General features: G+C 43.7%; 2 protein-coding genes across 3 annotated transcripts; one reads left to right on the top strand and one right to left on the bottom strand.

Annotated features, from left to right (window-relative positions):
- Nucleotides 1-779: 779 nt before the first annotated feature.
- Nucleotides 780-6,570, bottom strand: LOC136437282 (uncharacterized). 2 transcript variants are annotated; one of them, XM_066431797.1, is made up of 8 exons: nucleotides 6,476-6,570; nucleotides 5,663-5,729; nucleotides 5,347-5,486; nucleotides 4,671-4,917; nucleotides 3,918-4,069; nucleotides 3,002-3,177; nucleotides 2,262-2,341; nucleotides 780-1,191 (listed from the first exon to the last, which is right to left on the bottom strand). In XM_066431797.1, the coding sequence occupies exons 2-8, from the start codon at nucleotides 5,715-5,717 to the stop codon at nucleotides 1,013-1,015; spliced, it is 1,029 nt and encodes a 342-aa protein (XP_066287894.1). In that variant the 5' UTR covers nucleotides 5,718-5,729; nucleotides 6,476-6,570; the 3' UTR covers nucleotides 780-1,012. The 2 variants fall into 2 exon arrangements, with proteins under 2 accessions (XP_066287894.1, XP_066287893.1); XM_066431796.1 differs by lacking the exon at nucleotides 6,476-6,570 and adding an exon at nucleotides 5,934-5,958.
- Nucleotides 6,571-8,187: 1,617 nt separating this feature from the next.
- Nucleotides 8,188-12,936, top strand: LOC136437283 (coxsackievirus and adenovirus receptor homolog). Its single transcript, XM_066431798.1, has 9 exons — nucleotides 8,188-8,322; nucleotides 8,482-8,618; nucleotides 8,921-9,076; nucleotides 9,564-9,660; nucleotides 9,887-10,008; nucleotides 10,598-10,782; nucleotides 11,002-11,066; nucleotides 11,860-12,047; nucleotides 12,693-12,936. The coding sequence occupies exons 1-9, from the start codon at nucleotides 8,283-8,285 to the stop codon at nucleotides 12,702-12,704; spliced, it is 1,002 nt and encodes a 333-aa protein (XP_066287895.1). The 5' UTR covers nucleotides 8,188-8,282; the 3' UTR covers nucleotides 12,705-12,936.
- Nucleotides 12,937-14,071: the final 1,135 nt, after the last annotated feature.

The raw sequence follows: 14,071 nt of genomic DNA, 5'->3' as shown, positions 1-14,071 counted from the left end.
TTAATTAATATTAACGTTATGGACTTATCCTGTCCACAAACCAACCAACAAATGATGATGAGAGTTTAACATCTCTGATGGAGGTAAGACCTCGTGCTACTTCATGTGGTTATAGAAAGAGTGAGACCTGTCATGCCACCATTGTCTGCTGGTAAGAACCCAGATAAGGATAAGCCTGGTGCTGTCCTTGGTGCTGATCATGTAATTTTGCTGGTACCTGCTAGATGGCGCTTCAGCACGCTTCTAGATCGGTACGAGGCATGACAGAAGCGAGTTGTAAGTCCTCAACAGTCCTTATAGACACCTGTAGGTGAGGTTGATGTGTATGTAGATGCGGTGCGTGGGTGGGGGTGGCGGGGCTACAACCGTCGACCTGTAAGTTGTTTGCCTACTGTTACAGATGTCTGGTGTCTCTGTGGAACACCAGTGGATAGATCTTCCTGTGGTTATAACTAAAACATCTTGCACCCTCTAGATGTGATCTCAGCACATTTAATTGTACAGAAGTGAAATGACAGTCTTGCTTGCCATCGTTAGAGAGGTATCACCACGTTAGTCTTAAGTATATTACCAATCATGTACGAAGTTGAGTTTATCTAAACGTTTCGGTATGTCGCTATGAACCTTTCTTGTTCACGAATAAATGTATAGGTCATCAATTACTATATTCCATCCCTAAAAGTAGTCTTTATTATGATACCCAAATCTTAGATTTCTGCTTACATATTAGCTGTGACCACATCTGTTTCTTAGACAAAAGAAGACAACAAAGACACATCTTGAGCTGCAAGACATTGTTTTAATCACCTTAAATAATCGTTAACAGTCTGAAGCCTTTACCGTGTCCCTTTCTGCCTGGTTCAGCCCAGGGCCTTGTATGCGAGGGAGAAAAGTACTAACGTTAGTTTTACTAAAAGCTGTATCATTGGTAATTTAATGGACTCTTTTTACAGGCAACGTCATGCCTGTGATTGTGGTAGACGGTTTGGCTTTCAGTCGGGGTGCCCCTGCACTACAGGCAGGAGACGAGGGTGGGCCAGTTGCAGTAGCCCAGAGCCTGGTCGTAGTGTAGCTCGTCTGGGCAGGTGTTGATGCCGTCGTACTGCACCCCTCCCTCCGCGCAGGTGTAGAACTTGGCGCAGTCATCCGGGTGTTGGTACACCCCGGCCGGCTTCCCCGTACAGCGCGACTCTGGAAAGTTTTAAAAATATTTATCAGTAGGTAGAAACGGAAGAGGAGGAAGAAGCGAAGCAACTGCCGCACCTAAACACCATTCAAGAGCTAGAGGCGTTACCAAGACTGGTCCGCCAACGAGCGAGGGAGTTATCATTGTCTTGGAAGAGTTTGGGTACGCCTGGGAAGGAGTGAGAAATCAGGCACTGGGCAGAAGAGAGTGGAACGCTGTGGGGCCCGCATTGGCTCCAGCTGACCTGTGCGATGATAATGATGGTGGTGATAAGAAGTTTCCTGCCCGTAATGAACACACTAAAAGTGGACACCGCGTAGCCTACACGTACTTCTAAAATATGATACATGTTACCCTACAAATATTTGTATTATGAGGCACTGGAATAACAGTAAACGCTGATGTATTGTGTACAGTAGGAAGTGAAGTACTGCCTTCGAACAGTTGGTACCAATGACTTCGTTTCATAAGATAAATTGTTCTTCATATGAATCTCAAGGAGCTTCTTCCCTTTTCTCACGATTGAAGTGTGTGTGTATTCTACAAGACCTAGCCTACACCAGCCCGCGTTAGAAACGGGACAATGCTATATCACTCATTTCCACCACTCTCAGGTGACAAGAGTTGTGTAAATATAAGGTCCACTGCCACAGAGAATGATATAATTCTTACAATAAGTCAAGCTTCTCGCTGAGATGTCTGTCTACATTCATTTCAAAAATATTTGCGTGAACGTGCTATCATAAGTAGATGTCGAACGCTTTATTTCATAAGATATTACTTATTAAGATAAGCTGATGTCTCATATCCCGAACATGAATCTTTGAGGCACAACAAAGCGAGGCCTAGCCTTCGAAGCATGTTTGAAACATTCGAGCCCGAAAGAGTAGTGACATTAATTGCTTTTCCCAAGTATACATTTTGTTTGCGAAATTGTAGTTCTGCACCATCTTTACCGATTTTATCGCATTTAATTATGTGTTTTACGGCCATGCATTTGAATGTCATAAACCAATAAATAATGCCATATCAAGGACGTAGCTGGGATTCGAAGTAAATGGATAGAAAAACCCACCGACGGCCAGAGCCACGGACTGAGCGTCCACTCCGGAGCCGCGACTGTTCATGGTCGTGTCCTCTACCTGGCACCAATACCTGGGGCGTTTAGAAGAAGAAGGAAAACAGAACAGCAATGGCTTAAATGGCAGTTTACACCCTGTGGAAAAATTAACCATGCGCTATGAGCCACTTCTATATCTAGGAATGGGACTTTCATAAAAGCACAATTAAAATGACAAAACATGTCCGTCGCAATTTTTATGAGACTTACGAAAAACAAGCCCAAGGTCCCGATTGGAAAAAGGGACACCAGCCGGGTAGTTAATAATAATAGTTTATTGCAAATTCATGCCCGTAGGCTAATTGCATGTTGACAACAATGCCGAAATACAAATGTAAGGTAAAACAAAGGTTTACATGAATACAAAATCATTCTATATTGCTATTCTACAGCAAGTTTCTATATCTGCGGTACTAATGCGGGGTTTGATTTCTTCTCTGAAAGCAGTGGAAAATAAAAAGTCCCACACTTTCAATGATGAGTGATGGGCTGTTTCTTTGCACTCTTGGGCGTGACCCCTACGCGGCCCCGTGGGACACCCCGCGGCTGCCGGGCTATTTTTGGGCCAGCCCGGGACCCCGAATGATTTTCACTCGGACTTAAAATCAACGCGGGACCTCGTAACAAACTAGTGCAATCTGTAGAATCCCTTTCATTGCTTTATGATAGTTTTTTTAAAACTTAAAACCATATACCTGCGTGTGTCCAGCCGCTTGGTTGCAGAGATCTTGAGTCCCCCGGTACTAACCGCGAAGCGGTCTTGGAATGCAGGGGCGACGTGTGCGTTCCCTCCAGGGCACTGATGACTCGTACACGGCCCCACGGTGGCGATCACTTCCCTTGTGGCCGCCCAGGTGTTGTCAAAGGACACCTGAAGGAAGACAAAAATTATTATCATTACAGTGTAATTTGTATCTAGTTGTCGTACTACATTTAGTATGTGCGTTTCAACGAGCGGAAGTGGGAAAATGTGAATAGGAAGGGCCTGCTAGCCCAACATTTGCGACTTAAATGACCGAACGGAGTCCAAATGGACCCCGATATGTTTTGTTCAGTAATATGTTCTTTTTAAAAATTTTCGGTGATCATTTTACATGCATTACTTCCTCAATGTAAGAGGAATGGTTTGACATGTTTACTTGTGAATGATTTCTGTACATTATCATAATCTATGTAAGAAAGATAAGAAGGCCCCCTTTCCTCAGTAACGGTACTAACGTTATCATCTACAATTTTGCCATTTACTTTTCTATAACTTGAAAAATATCATGACAAGAAGCGGTATATACGTATAATATTGAAATAATCATGCATCCGATCCAAGAATACGCGATGACAACAAAAATAATGTTTTGAAACCTTTTGCTGGGGTCCAAGTGGACGCCACTCGGATTCCACACAAACTTTCTTCTGTAATTTCCACAATATTGTGCCAATCTCCGAGAACAAATTAGGAAAGATCACCGACAAAGTCACAGATGGAATTTTTTCGGATCAAAGACGCACTTCAAAATATACGCCTGGCGGTGTTGGGGTGTTGAAGTGTTGAAATGGTCTGTTTTATTTAAAAGTAAGTAGCTAGCAAATACATATGTATGTTATAAGCCTCACCGAGAACCAAGTCTTGGTGCTGGTCCAGTGGCAATCATCGCACTCACAGGAGAGCAGCGCGTCTTCCCCCTGGTACACCTGCTCCCGGGCGGGCACATGCAGCTCGACATGCCCCGGGCGCCATGTGCCCTGGTCCTGCGGCACGTTGGGGTCTGAGGAAAGGACGATGTAATGTTAACATTAATCCGCAGGGTTACATAAATCCGCCACTTTGAAGCACGTTGGGGTCTGAGGAAAGGATAATGTAACATCTCCATTTACATTAATCCGCCGGGTTAAATAAATCCACCACTTTGAAAACAGTCGGTTTAAAGGATCTCTAGTGCGCTTTAGATATACAGGGGTGCATCATATTGAGGGATGTTGGGTTGGAGATCTGTTTGGGTGTATCTTTTCAGGGTGGCGGAATCATGTACCCTGGTGGAATTATGTCAGAGTTTCCAAAAGAAGGGGAGAAAATTGTGTCAGGAAGAATAGTAGTAATAGTACATTACTTGCAAAAGCCTGCAAGCATGTCCTTCCTGCACCAGAGGGTGCATAGGGCGGCGCCCATCAGCCTTTCAATAGCCCTTTGGTCACACAAATTTTGTTCAATCGGCACTACAGGGACTATTTGGCGGTCCCTTCAATAATCTTCCCCGCTTACACAACTATTGAAAATCTATAAAGAATCTTGTCAGACTTTATCGGTTCCCTGAGTGGTCTTCTTGGGCATGCTTGACAGTAAAGAGATAAGTACTAAATCGTACTGACCTATCACCGTGAGAAGAACAGACTTGGAGTCCATGCCGAGTTGGTTGTGTTCGTCCGAGTCGAACACGGCGCACCAGTAGCGGCCCTGGTCCGACGTCCTGGCGCCGGTGAGCTTCAATGTGGCATCGACGGCGGGGTTCTCCAGACTGACCCGTCCGTCGTACTCACCGTAAGCCTCCGGGACTTGTACCGGGCCGTGGTAGGACAGGGAGAAGATCTTGGTAGCGGTGGAGATCCCGTCATCTCCCTAAAACACAAATCCGATATCTATCACCCATATGTTGGACTGGATCGAAGAAATCAGCGACTCAGGATTGTTCATTATCATGACCAAACTGGGTGATATTGTAACATTTCGAATCAATGCCTGTACGCTATGTTAGCGCCACATTTCCAAACCGGAACCTGGTCGTGCTGTCCGCGGGAACGAAAAATAATAATCAAGGAATAAACAAGACTACTTTTTCTAACGCTTCTTACTTTTTATTGTCTTTTCATATATACTTTTAGGTCCGTTTTGGAAATGTTACCTTTACCTGGACATATGTAGTCATATCATGGCACTTTTCGAAGGGATGTTTAAAAGTTTGTTAAGATACTTCTTAGTCCTGCTGATATAGATTTTGTCCTGTGCATATTGTCGGTGTTCTACTTAATCAAGTTGAAAGATTGTTACCTTGTACCAGTTGATGGTCGGCTTCAGTCCGGACCTGGCAGCCGGGATGCTGTAGGAACAGGGCAGTTTTACGTCACTTCCGATGTTTGCCGTCACTTCCGGGCGCGGCACGGTCACCGTCATGATTCGAAATGGCGACTCTGCAGAAACAAACAAAAAAGTAAGCATCTGGAGAACTAAGAATGGTGGAGGGTGATCTGTGAAGACAGCAGAAATATCTGCAAAATGAAATGCCTCATCTAAAATTCAATCACAAACTTTTACTCCTAAACCTTAGCATGTCCTTTGTGCAAAAAAAATCAAAAGACGTCCTTACGTGCTAGAGCACCTGCCAGGATGATACACAGGACAAATGGTGTGAACTGCGCCATTTTGACGATTTTCTGAAACATATGTAAGAAAATATAATACCGTAAACCCTGTACAAGTGAAATTTCTACACAGGGACCAACTGGCCATTGATATACAGTCAAGTCTGTACAAGTGACCACCTCTACATAAGGACCACCTGGGCAAATGTGACCACTTTTTTGTGGTACCTTAGATAATTTTTCTCATTGACAAAAGCATTAAGTCTAAAGTGATACCAGCATAGACCAGATTCTATCGGTCCCCTGGGTGGTCTTCTTGGGCAGTTGAGGGAGTGAGGGAATGGACTTCAGTCGTGTCCGACTATGGTCGCGTCTTCGCTCCAGTCTTCACGGGAAAAGGTGGTTGTCGGTCATCGCACGACTGTTTGCGAAGGACTTTCCGTGACGCTATATATTGGTCGTACGATAAACAAAACAGAAAAGGGACGCTATCACGGAATACGTTTGAAGAAAGACCAGGTGGACTGCGCGACTAAGAAGAAACCACGATTAATCACATCGTAACGAAGGAGAGTCAAACCTTCACGAGAGGACAGAAACAATTTGGTCTATGTTGACAGGTTACCACTATACACAGGATTCTTAATGTTTTGTCAATGGGACAAATCTCCTAAGGTAGGACCAAAAAGTGGCCACTTTGGGCAGGTGGTCCTTTTGTAGAGTCGATCACTCGTACAGGTTTGACTGTATCTAGCTACAAACCAGGTCTTCAACATTTCAAACTGAAGATATCGCTGAAACAATACTGGGCAACCTACCTTCAATGGTCTGCCGTGGGCTTAATCTGATGTGATGTTTTTCTCTAAATGTTCAGTGTCTTATACACTAAGTCACGTGGCATATGAAGTAAGTGTATTTTCAGTCTCACATCATGGTGATTCATGGTTAACCTAGCATTTGGCAGTAACCAGGAGGCGTGACTCAAAAGTAATATGTGTTCCTGATACTTTTGAGTTTGGTATATTTGCCAAATACTTACCATTCAGGGGTAGCTATGTTACAGATGCATATTGTTTGATTTATAATCAAGTAGTGATGAAAAAAAGGAAACACGCAATTATGTATGAGAAGAGGGAGTCGTCTGGTCAGGATATTGGGGGGATGGTTTTGAAGTATCTGCAAATGTCAGCCTGTTGTTTGACGTCAAACAAAGTAGCTGACAAGCCTTATGCGAAAGCTATTCAGAGGTCTGTCGAACTTTGATCAAGCCATTCGGCAGGACAACGTTACTTTGTCACCGTGCAATAAAGTTTCATGGCTACCAGTAATACATGATCAAGGGGGAGTTAGAATTTTCGCTCCCAAAAACTCAAATACTTCTTATAATCGTTGTCGAGATTGCATTCATGTCTTTGTACTTGTCAGCATATGTATCAATGTTACGTTCATTCATTTTCTTGTTCGATGGCGGCGCTGATATGAGTTATCTTTTAAAACTTCAATGCGTCGTCATCTTATTTGTATTTCTTTGCTCCTGTTTGATTGATCACAAGCATAACGGATATTTGATATATGGATAGATTTTACGCGAATCTTGTTCAACTGTTCAACTATTCAGATGATTGTTGATGATCCATGTTGCAATTCATCATAAGAAACAATTGATATTGTCTTTGATATAGAAGTGCTCTTTACACAAGGTAAGCTGCGTTAATCACGCAAACAAATTAACCTGTTGCCTGAAATTCTGGCTATGTCAGGAGTTCTTATATAAAAGCAAACTCAGTTTTAAGACTGTACTTAAGAAACGCTATGATTAATCTCTCTGTTTGACATACGCTTGATTGAAGTTCTATACACGAGTCGCGCGCCCAATCACACGTAACCAACAGTCCTTAACGGGAGGCAGAAAAGCAAATACCGTGGAAAGATTGCAAACATTTAAAAAGACTCGGCTTCTTCCTGGGTTTGGAAATCCTCAAGATCACAGGTGGGCGGTTTGGATCATCAAAACACTCGATCTATCACGCATACCTTTTTGGACATAACTTGCAACTTAAAGGAGGAAAGAGTCTCCGGGAAACATACAGACGTTATTTGTACAGCGGATAAACAAGGAACAAACTACGCACTCGAAGCTGCCACGTGCAACGTTTTTGAACGTGGATTTTGCGTTATATAAGACCGTTAGAAAGAAGATCGTCCTCATTCTCCCTTAAGAACACAGAAGTTACCTGTCCGAGTTTACCAGTCCACGTCGCAGGTAAGTAAGTTCTTTGGTTGCATGACTGTCCATGTCTATGGTTAAGTGATTTGCTTTGTGACTTGGTTTGCAGGTAAATTGCATTTTTAAGTACGAGTTCACGTGAGTTAGCTTAAAGGGGTCATTGTACTCTCGGGATCTCCAAGGAGATGTTCGGCCCCGGCTTGTTTTTAACGTGTTTTAGGCGTTTTTGTCGTGCTTTCTATCTTGTCCTGTTTTCTTTGTGTTGACTTGGCTTAACAAGATAGAAAGCCCGACAAAAACACCAGCCGGAGCCGAACGTCTGCTTGGAGAGTAGATCATTGTTGTATTTCTATATTGACAATAGTTTCCCTCTATTTCTGACAGCCTTATCCACAACCATGCAGTTGGTACTGGGCCTGGTCGTCCTTGCGGTTGGAGGTAAGTTAACCTTACTATCAACATTCCTCATTTCGATTTCTACACATAAACAAGTTGCCACAGGAATGGTTTTCATTGTACACTTAAAAGATTTGAAAGCAACGAAACGGACAATGCAAGACTGCTGTACACCGTGAATGTTTTTTTATTCCTGCCCAGCGCACGCCATGACCATCGTCACTGTCAGGACCCCTGAGCCGAAGGTGGAGGCGGGTGTGGGCGGCTCGGCGGAGCTCAAGTGCGAGTTTGACCTCAAGCCGAACTCCACACAGCCTCCTACCATCGCCTGGTTCAAGGTAACGTACCTCTTTCCCTCCCCCTCTCTCTGGTGTGTGTGACGGTGTGCGTGTATGTTGGTACGTATAAGCTTGTGATTGTGTGTGTCTATGTGTGACACTGTGTGTGTGTGTCTATATGGAAAGAAAATGAATTTCACTTAACGTTACCGTCATTTGTCAAAAAGGTGACGTTTTTGAGCCCCCTCTCTGCGGTAGCAATCTCATGAGAAGGCTTTACCTTTTTCTCATTTTGATGCTTTGTCTTTGTAGTACTCCGTACTTGGTGTTTTCTTTAATGTGTTCTTCGATATCTTGTCCAGGGCAACGACGACTTCCGCGGCGCTGAGCGGATCTACACCGGGCACAAGGTGTGGGGGAACGAGACCTTCCGGCGCGAGGACAGCTTCGGCGACTACTTCGGCCGTGTGGAGGTGGCAGATCTGGACAAACCCGCGATCAAGATCAGCGGACTCAGGGTGCTGTTTTGTCATACTAGCTTTCTGCTACTAGCCTGGGTGCCATCCGATTGCTACCGGGGCTCCTACTACACGCTACCCTGAACAAAAATCGGGTAGCGAGTGTAGGACCCCCGTTAGTAATCGGATGGCACCCAGGCTATTCTGCTACGACTGGTATTTTGTTATACAGTTTAGCAGCAACTTTCTATATTGCTGCATCTGATGTAGCGAAACGGTTCATTAGCGTATGGTACTCTGTATGACATGATGATGATGTGCTATTTCTATGTGGGGGCAACATTCATGGCTCAAGTTAGAACAGTTATTGATGATAGCTTAATACAGAAAAGTAATTTTCGTTCCTACTGGGCAAACGTAACACCATTAACCGTGCAATAAAACTTGTCGGTGTACGATTTGCAAATCATTACGTGATATTATAACCGACTCTTCTCCGCTTTTGAGTAAGATGTTAGAATCATTGCACAAAACTTTTCCGCTTCAGTCCAGTGACTTCGCGCGGTACTGGTGCACCGTGGCGGAGTGGGGTGCGCGCACGGAGCTCGGAGTGGACGCCAAGTCCGTCCTGCTGACTGAAACTGGTGAGCTTAAACTAAACCGCACATTTTCAGCCTTGCCTGGATTATTATTGGATACGTGTGATACTATATGTAATACGTTTTTATCCATGTACCGTTACTTGTATAGTGTGTCATATGTCAAATGAAAAAAATATAATGCAATGTGTTTGTTGAGAACTAGTCTTTTGTGTTGCTGTCAATTGAGATCAACGAATGTTTGACGAAACGGTGCTGCCCCCCTCCCCAGGCCATTCCCAACCCTTCATCGTCATCTCCGTGTCCACCGAGAAGGAAGTGGAGGAAGGTGCTGACGTGGAGATGACGTGTTACTGCAATGGCTGCACTCACCCGATTTACGACTGGTTCAAGGTCAGGCAACACAGTTTTCTGAGTTGCGTGCAAAGTTTGACTACCCGGGCCTTTGACCTTCTCAAAGGAAAAGAGGAAAGAAACTTTTAGAATCAGTAACATCGTCTAAATCCTTTTGAACATGAAGTTGTGTTTTCTTTTTTTTATACCTTCTCCTAGAAAATGATGTTTACGGAGCTGTATGTTTGTGTGTTTGTCTGTTGGTTTGTTAACAGCTCACCTCGAGAAGTTGTGGATGAATCTTTATGATATTTGGGATGTTGGTAGGTGTTGGCAAAATGAAGAATGATGACCCTTGACGGTTTTCCATAGTATTGCAGCAGAACGTCCGATTTTGATATCTTTCATGACTGTCACCTGAAATTTTCTCAATTCCTATCGGCACTGACATGGAGTCTGTTAGTGTTACTTACCATTAGAAGAACTTTATTGCTTCGGACAAGTGTAACAAGTACGATGTATGGCAACTTGTAGATACAGTGCATGACAGTTGAACTATTTCTAATATCTAACAGTTTTAAAGAACTAATCTAATACACGAATAACTGGGCACGAAAACAATCATTGACGGCGTCTTGTCTGTTACTAGGGACCTGCCTTTGCCGGAAGTAACTGGGTGACGACCGGAAACTACACCCAAATCGCATCCAAGGCCAACGTTGGCATCTTGGGATTTGCCGACCCGATAGAGGTTGAGGACGGATTCGGCCAGTTCAGCGTGACGCCCTCCAACTCCCTCAAACTGACCGGGGCGCAGGTAGCCGACGCGGGGAGGTCAGTAGGCTATGTTTGATAGCGTGGATTTATTGACTGGTTGGTTGGTTGTGGTTGGTTGGTTGGTTGGTTGGTTGGTTGGTTGGTTGGTTGGTTGGTTGTGGTTGGTTGTGGTTGGTTGTGGTTGGTTGTTTGGTTGTTTGGTTGGTTGGTTGGCTGGCTGGCTGGCTTGGAGGAAGTTTGAGGTGATGTGATTCAAAAATGACTGTTTTTCTACAGGTACTGGTGCAAGGTGACAAGCGGTGGAAGTGTGGACATCAAGTCAACCGTGCTGAAGGTCAAGGGTACGTACCCAAGGTCACTCAAAATTTTAACGACATTTCTGGGAAATATTGCGTGAAAATGGTGGTACATTTTGCCTGGGTCAACTGAGAGTAACAGTAACACTCTGAGCATGAAGTTTCCTTACTGGGCAGTGTTGCGAAGGTATGAGGTCGTGGAACTCTAGTTCGTTATTTTGTCAGGTAACGTTAACCGTCTGCCTGCTGCCTAACTCTGTAACCAATCTGGAATTGGGGGCCAAACGGCTACTTTAGTGTGCTAAAGGTTCATTCTTTTTAAGGGGTTTTCATTGAAGGGGAATGTGGGTACCAATATTTTCCCCCTTATCATAGATGTTTCTCCTTGATTATGCAAATACGGCAAAATATCAGTCATAGCATGTCGAACACACGATATCAAAACCGCTGCAATACCTTCCAAAGCCGCTAGGAAACCCATTATCGAACCTTTATTTTCATGACCCCTACCCACCTACCAAATATCATAAGAATCCAGTCACACCTTCTTGGGATATGGTGTTCACAAACACACAAACAGAGACAAACGGCCCAGAAAATATAGAGCCTTCAAAGGTAACAACCCATTAACAAATGGTCAGCTCACAGAGCTTCTAGCAAGCACTGCCATAGTCGTCAATGGCATTCGGAGGTTGTGGGTTCGAGCCCCGCTGATGGCTAGTGCTTTTTGTCCAAACCAGTTTTGCCTCTTTAAATTAATATACTTGGTCCTAACAAGTGATTTCGCCAAAATTATTCTGCCAATAGCCACATTTTACCAGTGTTTGTCCACCCTCAGTGCCGGAGTTCACCTGTGACGGTAGGGCTGACGGGTACTACCCTGACCCGGAGGACTGCGCCATGTACTACCAGTGTCTGTTCGGCTTCCCCCAGCCCTTCCACCGCCCGTGTGGGTACGCCGGCATGGTCTTCAACCCGGAGCACTTGTACTGCGACTGGGCCTTCAACGTGGGACCACCCTGTGGGGTAAGTCTAGCCTCTACCAGGCCCCGTGGATGGCTGGGGAAAATAGTAGAAATTGGCCAAATAGAGTGAATGGCATGCTAAGGGAGTCGCCTACGGATAGAGGGTCCAATATCCCATCCATAGTGGGTCCAATATCCCATCCACCAACTGTAACTTCTATAGCGGACTAATTTCTCTGGCATGTTATCCGTCTGTTTGGCCAATTTCTATGATTTTTCTAGCGACCGGTGGAGCCTGGGAGAGGCTAGGGTAAGTCCCCTAATCTCCAAGTAGATCTATCTGTGTCTATAAGACCGTATTCCAATGGCAATGGGAGTTTTCGTCCTCACACAAGGGTTATGGTCTTATAGCCAACGATAGATCTGCTTTGGGAATAAGTCCCTCATTCCATTAGATGGCGACCTTGCTGCGACCTGAATTGGATTTGCGCAACCCCTGACTTCATAATCGGAACATCATGTAAAATATGAAAAAAAAGTATGACTGAAAACAAAACAAAACAAAAGAAAAAATACAAAGCGCAGAAAGATTTTCAAGAGACGTTGGTTTGAAGATGAATACACTGTTTTTTGTTCACGTCTGTTATTGCTACACATTAGTTTCAAGATATACCAAAATGCAACTTATATTTGTTTCTTTTCACAGAGCAAGGCTTAGGCCAACGACCCTCCCTCCACCATTGGTGAACACCGACGTCATCATGATCGACGTACAAAATGGCTGACGTTACCACAGACACAAACGCCATCACTCCAGTCATCCGGAAATAATGATATTCAGTTTACTCTTTGATCAGCTTCTGCCTTAGCTGGATTTAGACAAACTCGCTTTGCGACGATGGCAACTCATTGTAGTTCCATTCAAATAAATAAACATTCCAAATGCCTCATTTCTCTGTTTTTATTTCATTTTACTTAACATCCCTAGCAATTTAATTCTTAGAGCAACTTTGTTCCAGATCCATTCCTTGGAAAGATATTATCCTCATTAAGGTAGATATTTGTACTTATTCGTACAGCCTGAAACTATATCAGTTCTGCCAATTTAAAACTTAAAATTTCAAGGACCTAGTTTTTTTTTAAATCTTTAAAAAAAGATGGAAAACATAATATACTTTCTTAATCAGGTCCCCTTGCATCCAAGGACAAGGTTACATTGCACAGTCCACACACCTTACAGCCTTTCGAAGGGAAAATTTGGTCTATTGATAGACAAACAGTTCAACGTGTTCTTGTTTCACAAAATATATTTGCAATTCAGATGCCCTCCAGAATGTTACAATTTACAGAAAATGTGTATGCGGTAACCTCTATTGGACCCTCTATTGTTAAAATGCGAAGGAAACATATCATCCATGACCAAATATCCCATTGCTCTTTTGTGAAATATTCTAAATTCAGTTCTACTTGGTTTTAGATGATCGCATTTTCGAAATGAATTAATTATATATTCCTCATAACCTCAAACCCCTTTCCGAACCTTTCTCGATTTCTCTATTCCCGAAAAGACTGAATTTCGTCTTCATCGCTTTTCTCGTCGCGACCGGGAGCGGTACTGCAGATTAGGCTGTGATAGGGTATGCCCTCTTGACTTGTCAAAATGTGGCAATATACAAGACATTAGACTTAAAGCCTATAAAGACGGTCTAGACGTCTTTATATACATTTTGAATGACATTTAAGAGTCTTAAATACACGAGCTCGGGTTAACATGAAAGGCATCAATGTTAGGCGCCGGCCGAGTGCCACTTACATTATTGTACACCATATTTTGTACCTAATGAGTAGGTTAAGGATATATGTGGACATCGTCCGCTTTCCTTTGACAACTGCGGCCTTTTCCCTAACTGCTCGTTGCTTATATGGTCTTACATGGTAATCATTTGGACACCAGACCACCAAACGATATACTGTAAATGCAGAAATGTTCGCTGTGGTTTTATGTTCGTGGTTTTCGCGGCAACCTTTTCACCGCGAACTTAAAACCAAGGCGAACGTTTTGTACAATACTGTAGCAGTATGTGA

This window comes from Branchiostoma lanceolatum, chromosome 6 (genome assembly GCF_035083965.1).
Source record: "Branchiostoma lanceolatum isolate klBraLanc5 chromosome 6, klBraLanc5.hap2, whole genome shotgun sequence".
NCBI classification, from domain to species: Eukaryota; Metazoa; Chordata; class Leptocardii; order Amphioxiformes; family Branchiostomatidae; genus Branchiostoma; species Branchiostoma lanceolatum.
This window is presented reverse-complemented; position numbering and strand designations above follow the sequence as displayed.

What these genes read in the sequence shown, in the direction of transcription:
- LOC136437282 (XM_066431796.1), bottom strand. An exon ending in CCTGGCAGGTGCTCTAGCAC is followed by an intron (nt 5,487 to 5,662) that starts GTAAGGACGTCT and finishes TTGTTTCTGCAG; the next exon opens with AGTCGCCATTTCGAATCATG. An exon ending in AAGCGGCTGGACACACGCAG is followed by an intron (nt 2,342 to 3,001) that starts GTATATGGTTTT and finishes TAAACGCCCCAG; the next exon opens with GTATTGGTGCCAGGTAGAGG.
- LOC136437283 (XM_066431798.1), top strand. Translation starts at nt 8,283, where the DNA reads ATGCAGTTGGTACTGGGCCTGGTCGTCCTTGCGGTTGGAG. An exon ending in GGTCGTCCTTGCGGTTGGAG is followed by an intron (nt 8,323 to 8,481) that starts GTAAGTTAACCT and finishes ATTCCTGCCCAG; the next exon opens with CGCACGCCATGACCATCGTC. An exon ending in CTACCATCGCCTGGTTCAAG is followed by an intron (nt 8,619 to 8,920) that starts GTAACGTACCTC and finishes TATCTTGTCCAG; the next exon opens with GGCAACGACGACTTCCGCGG.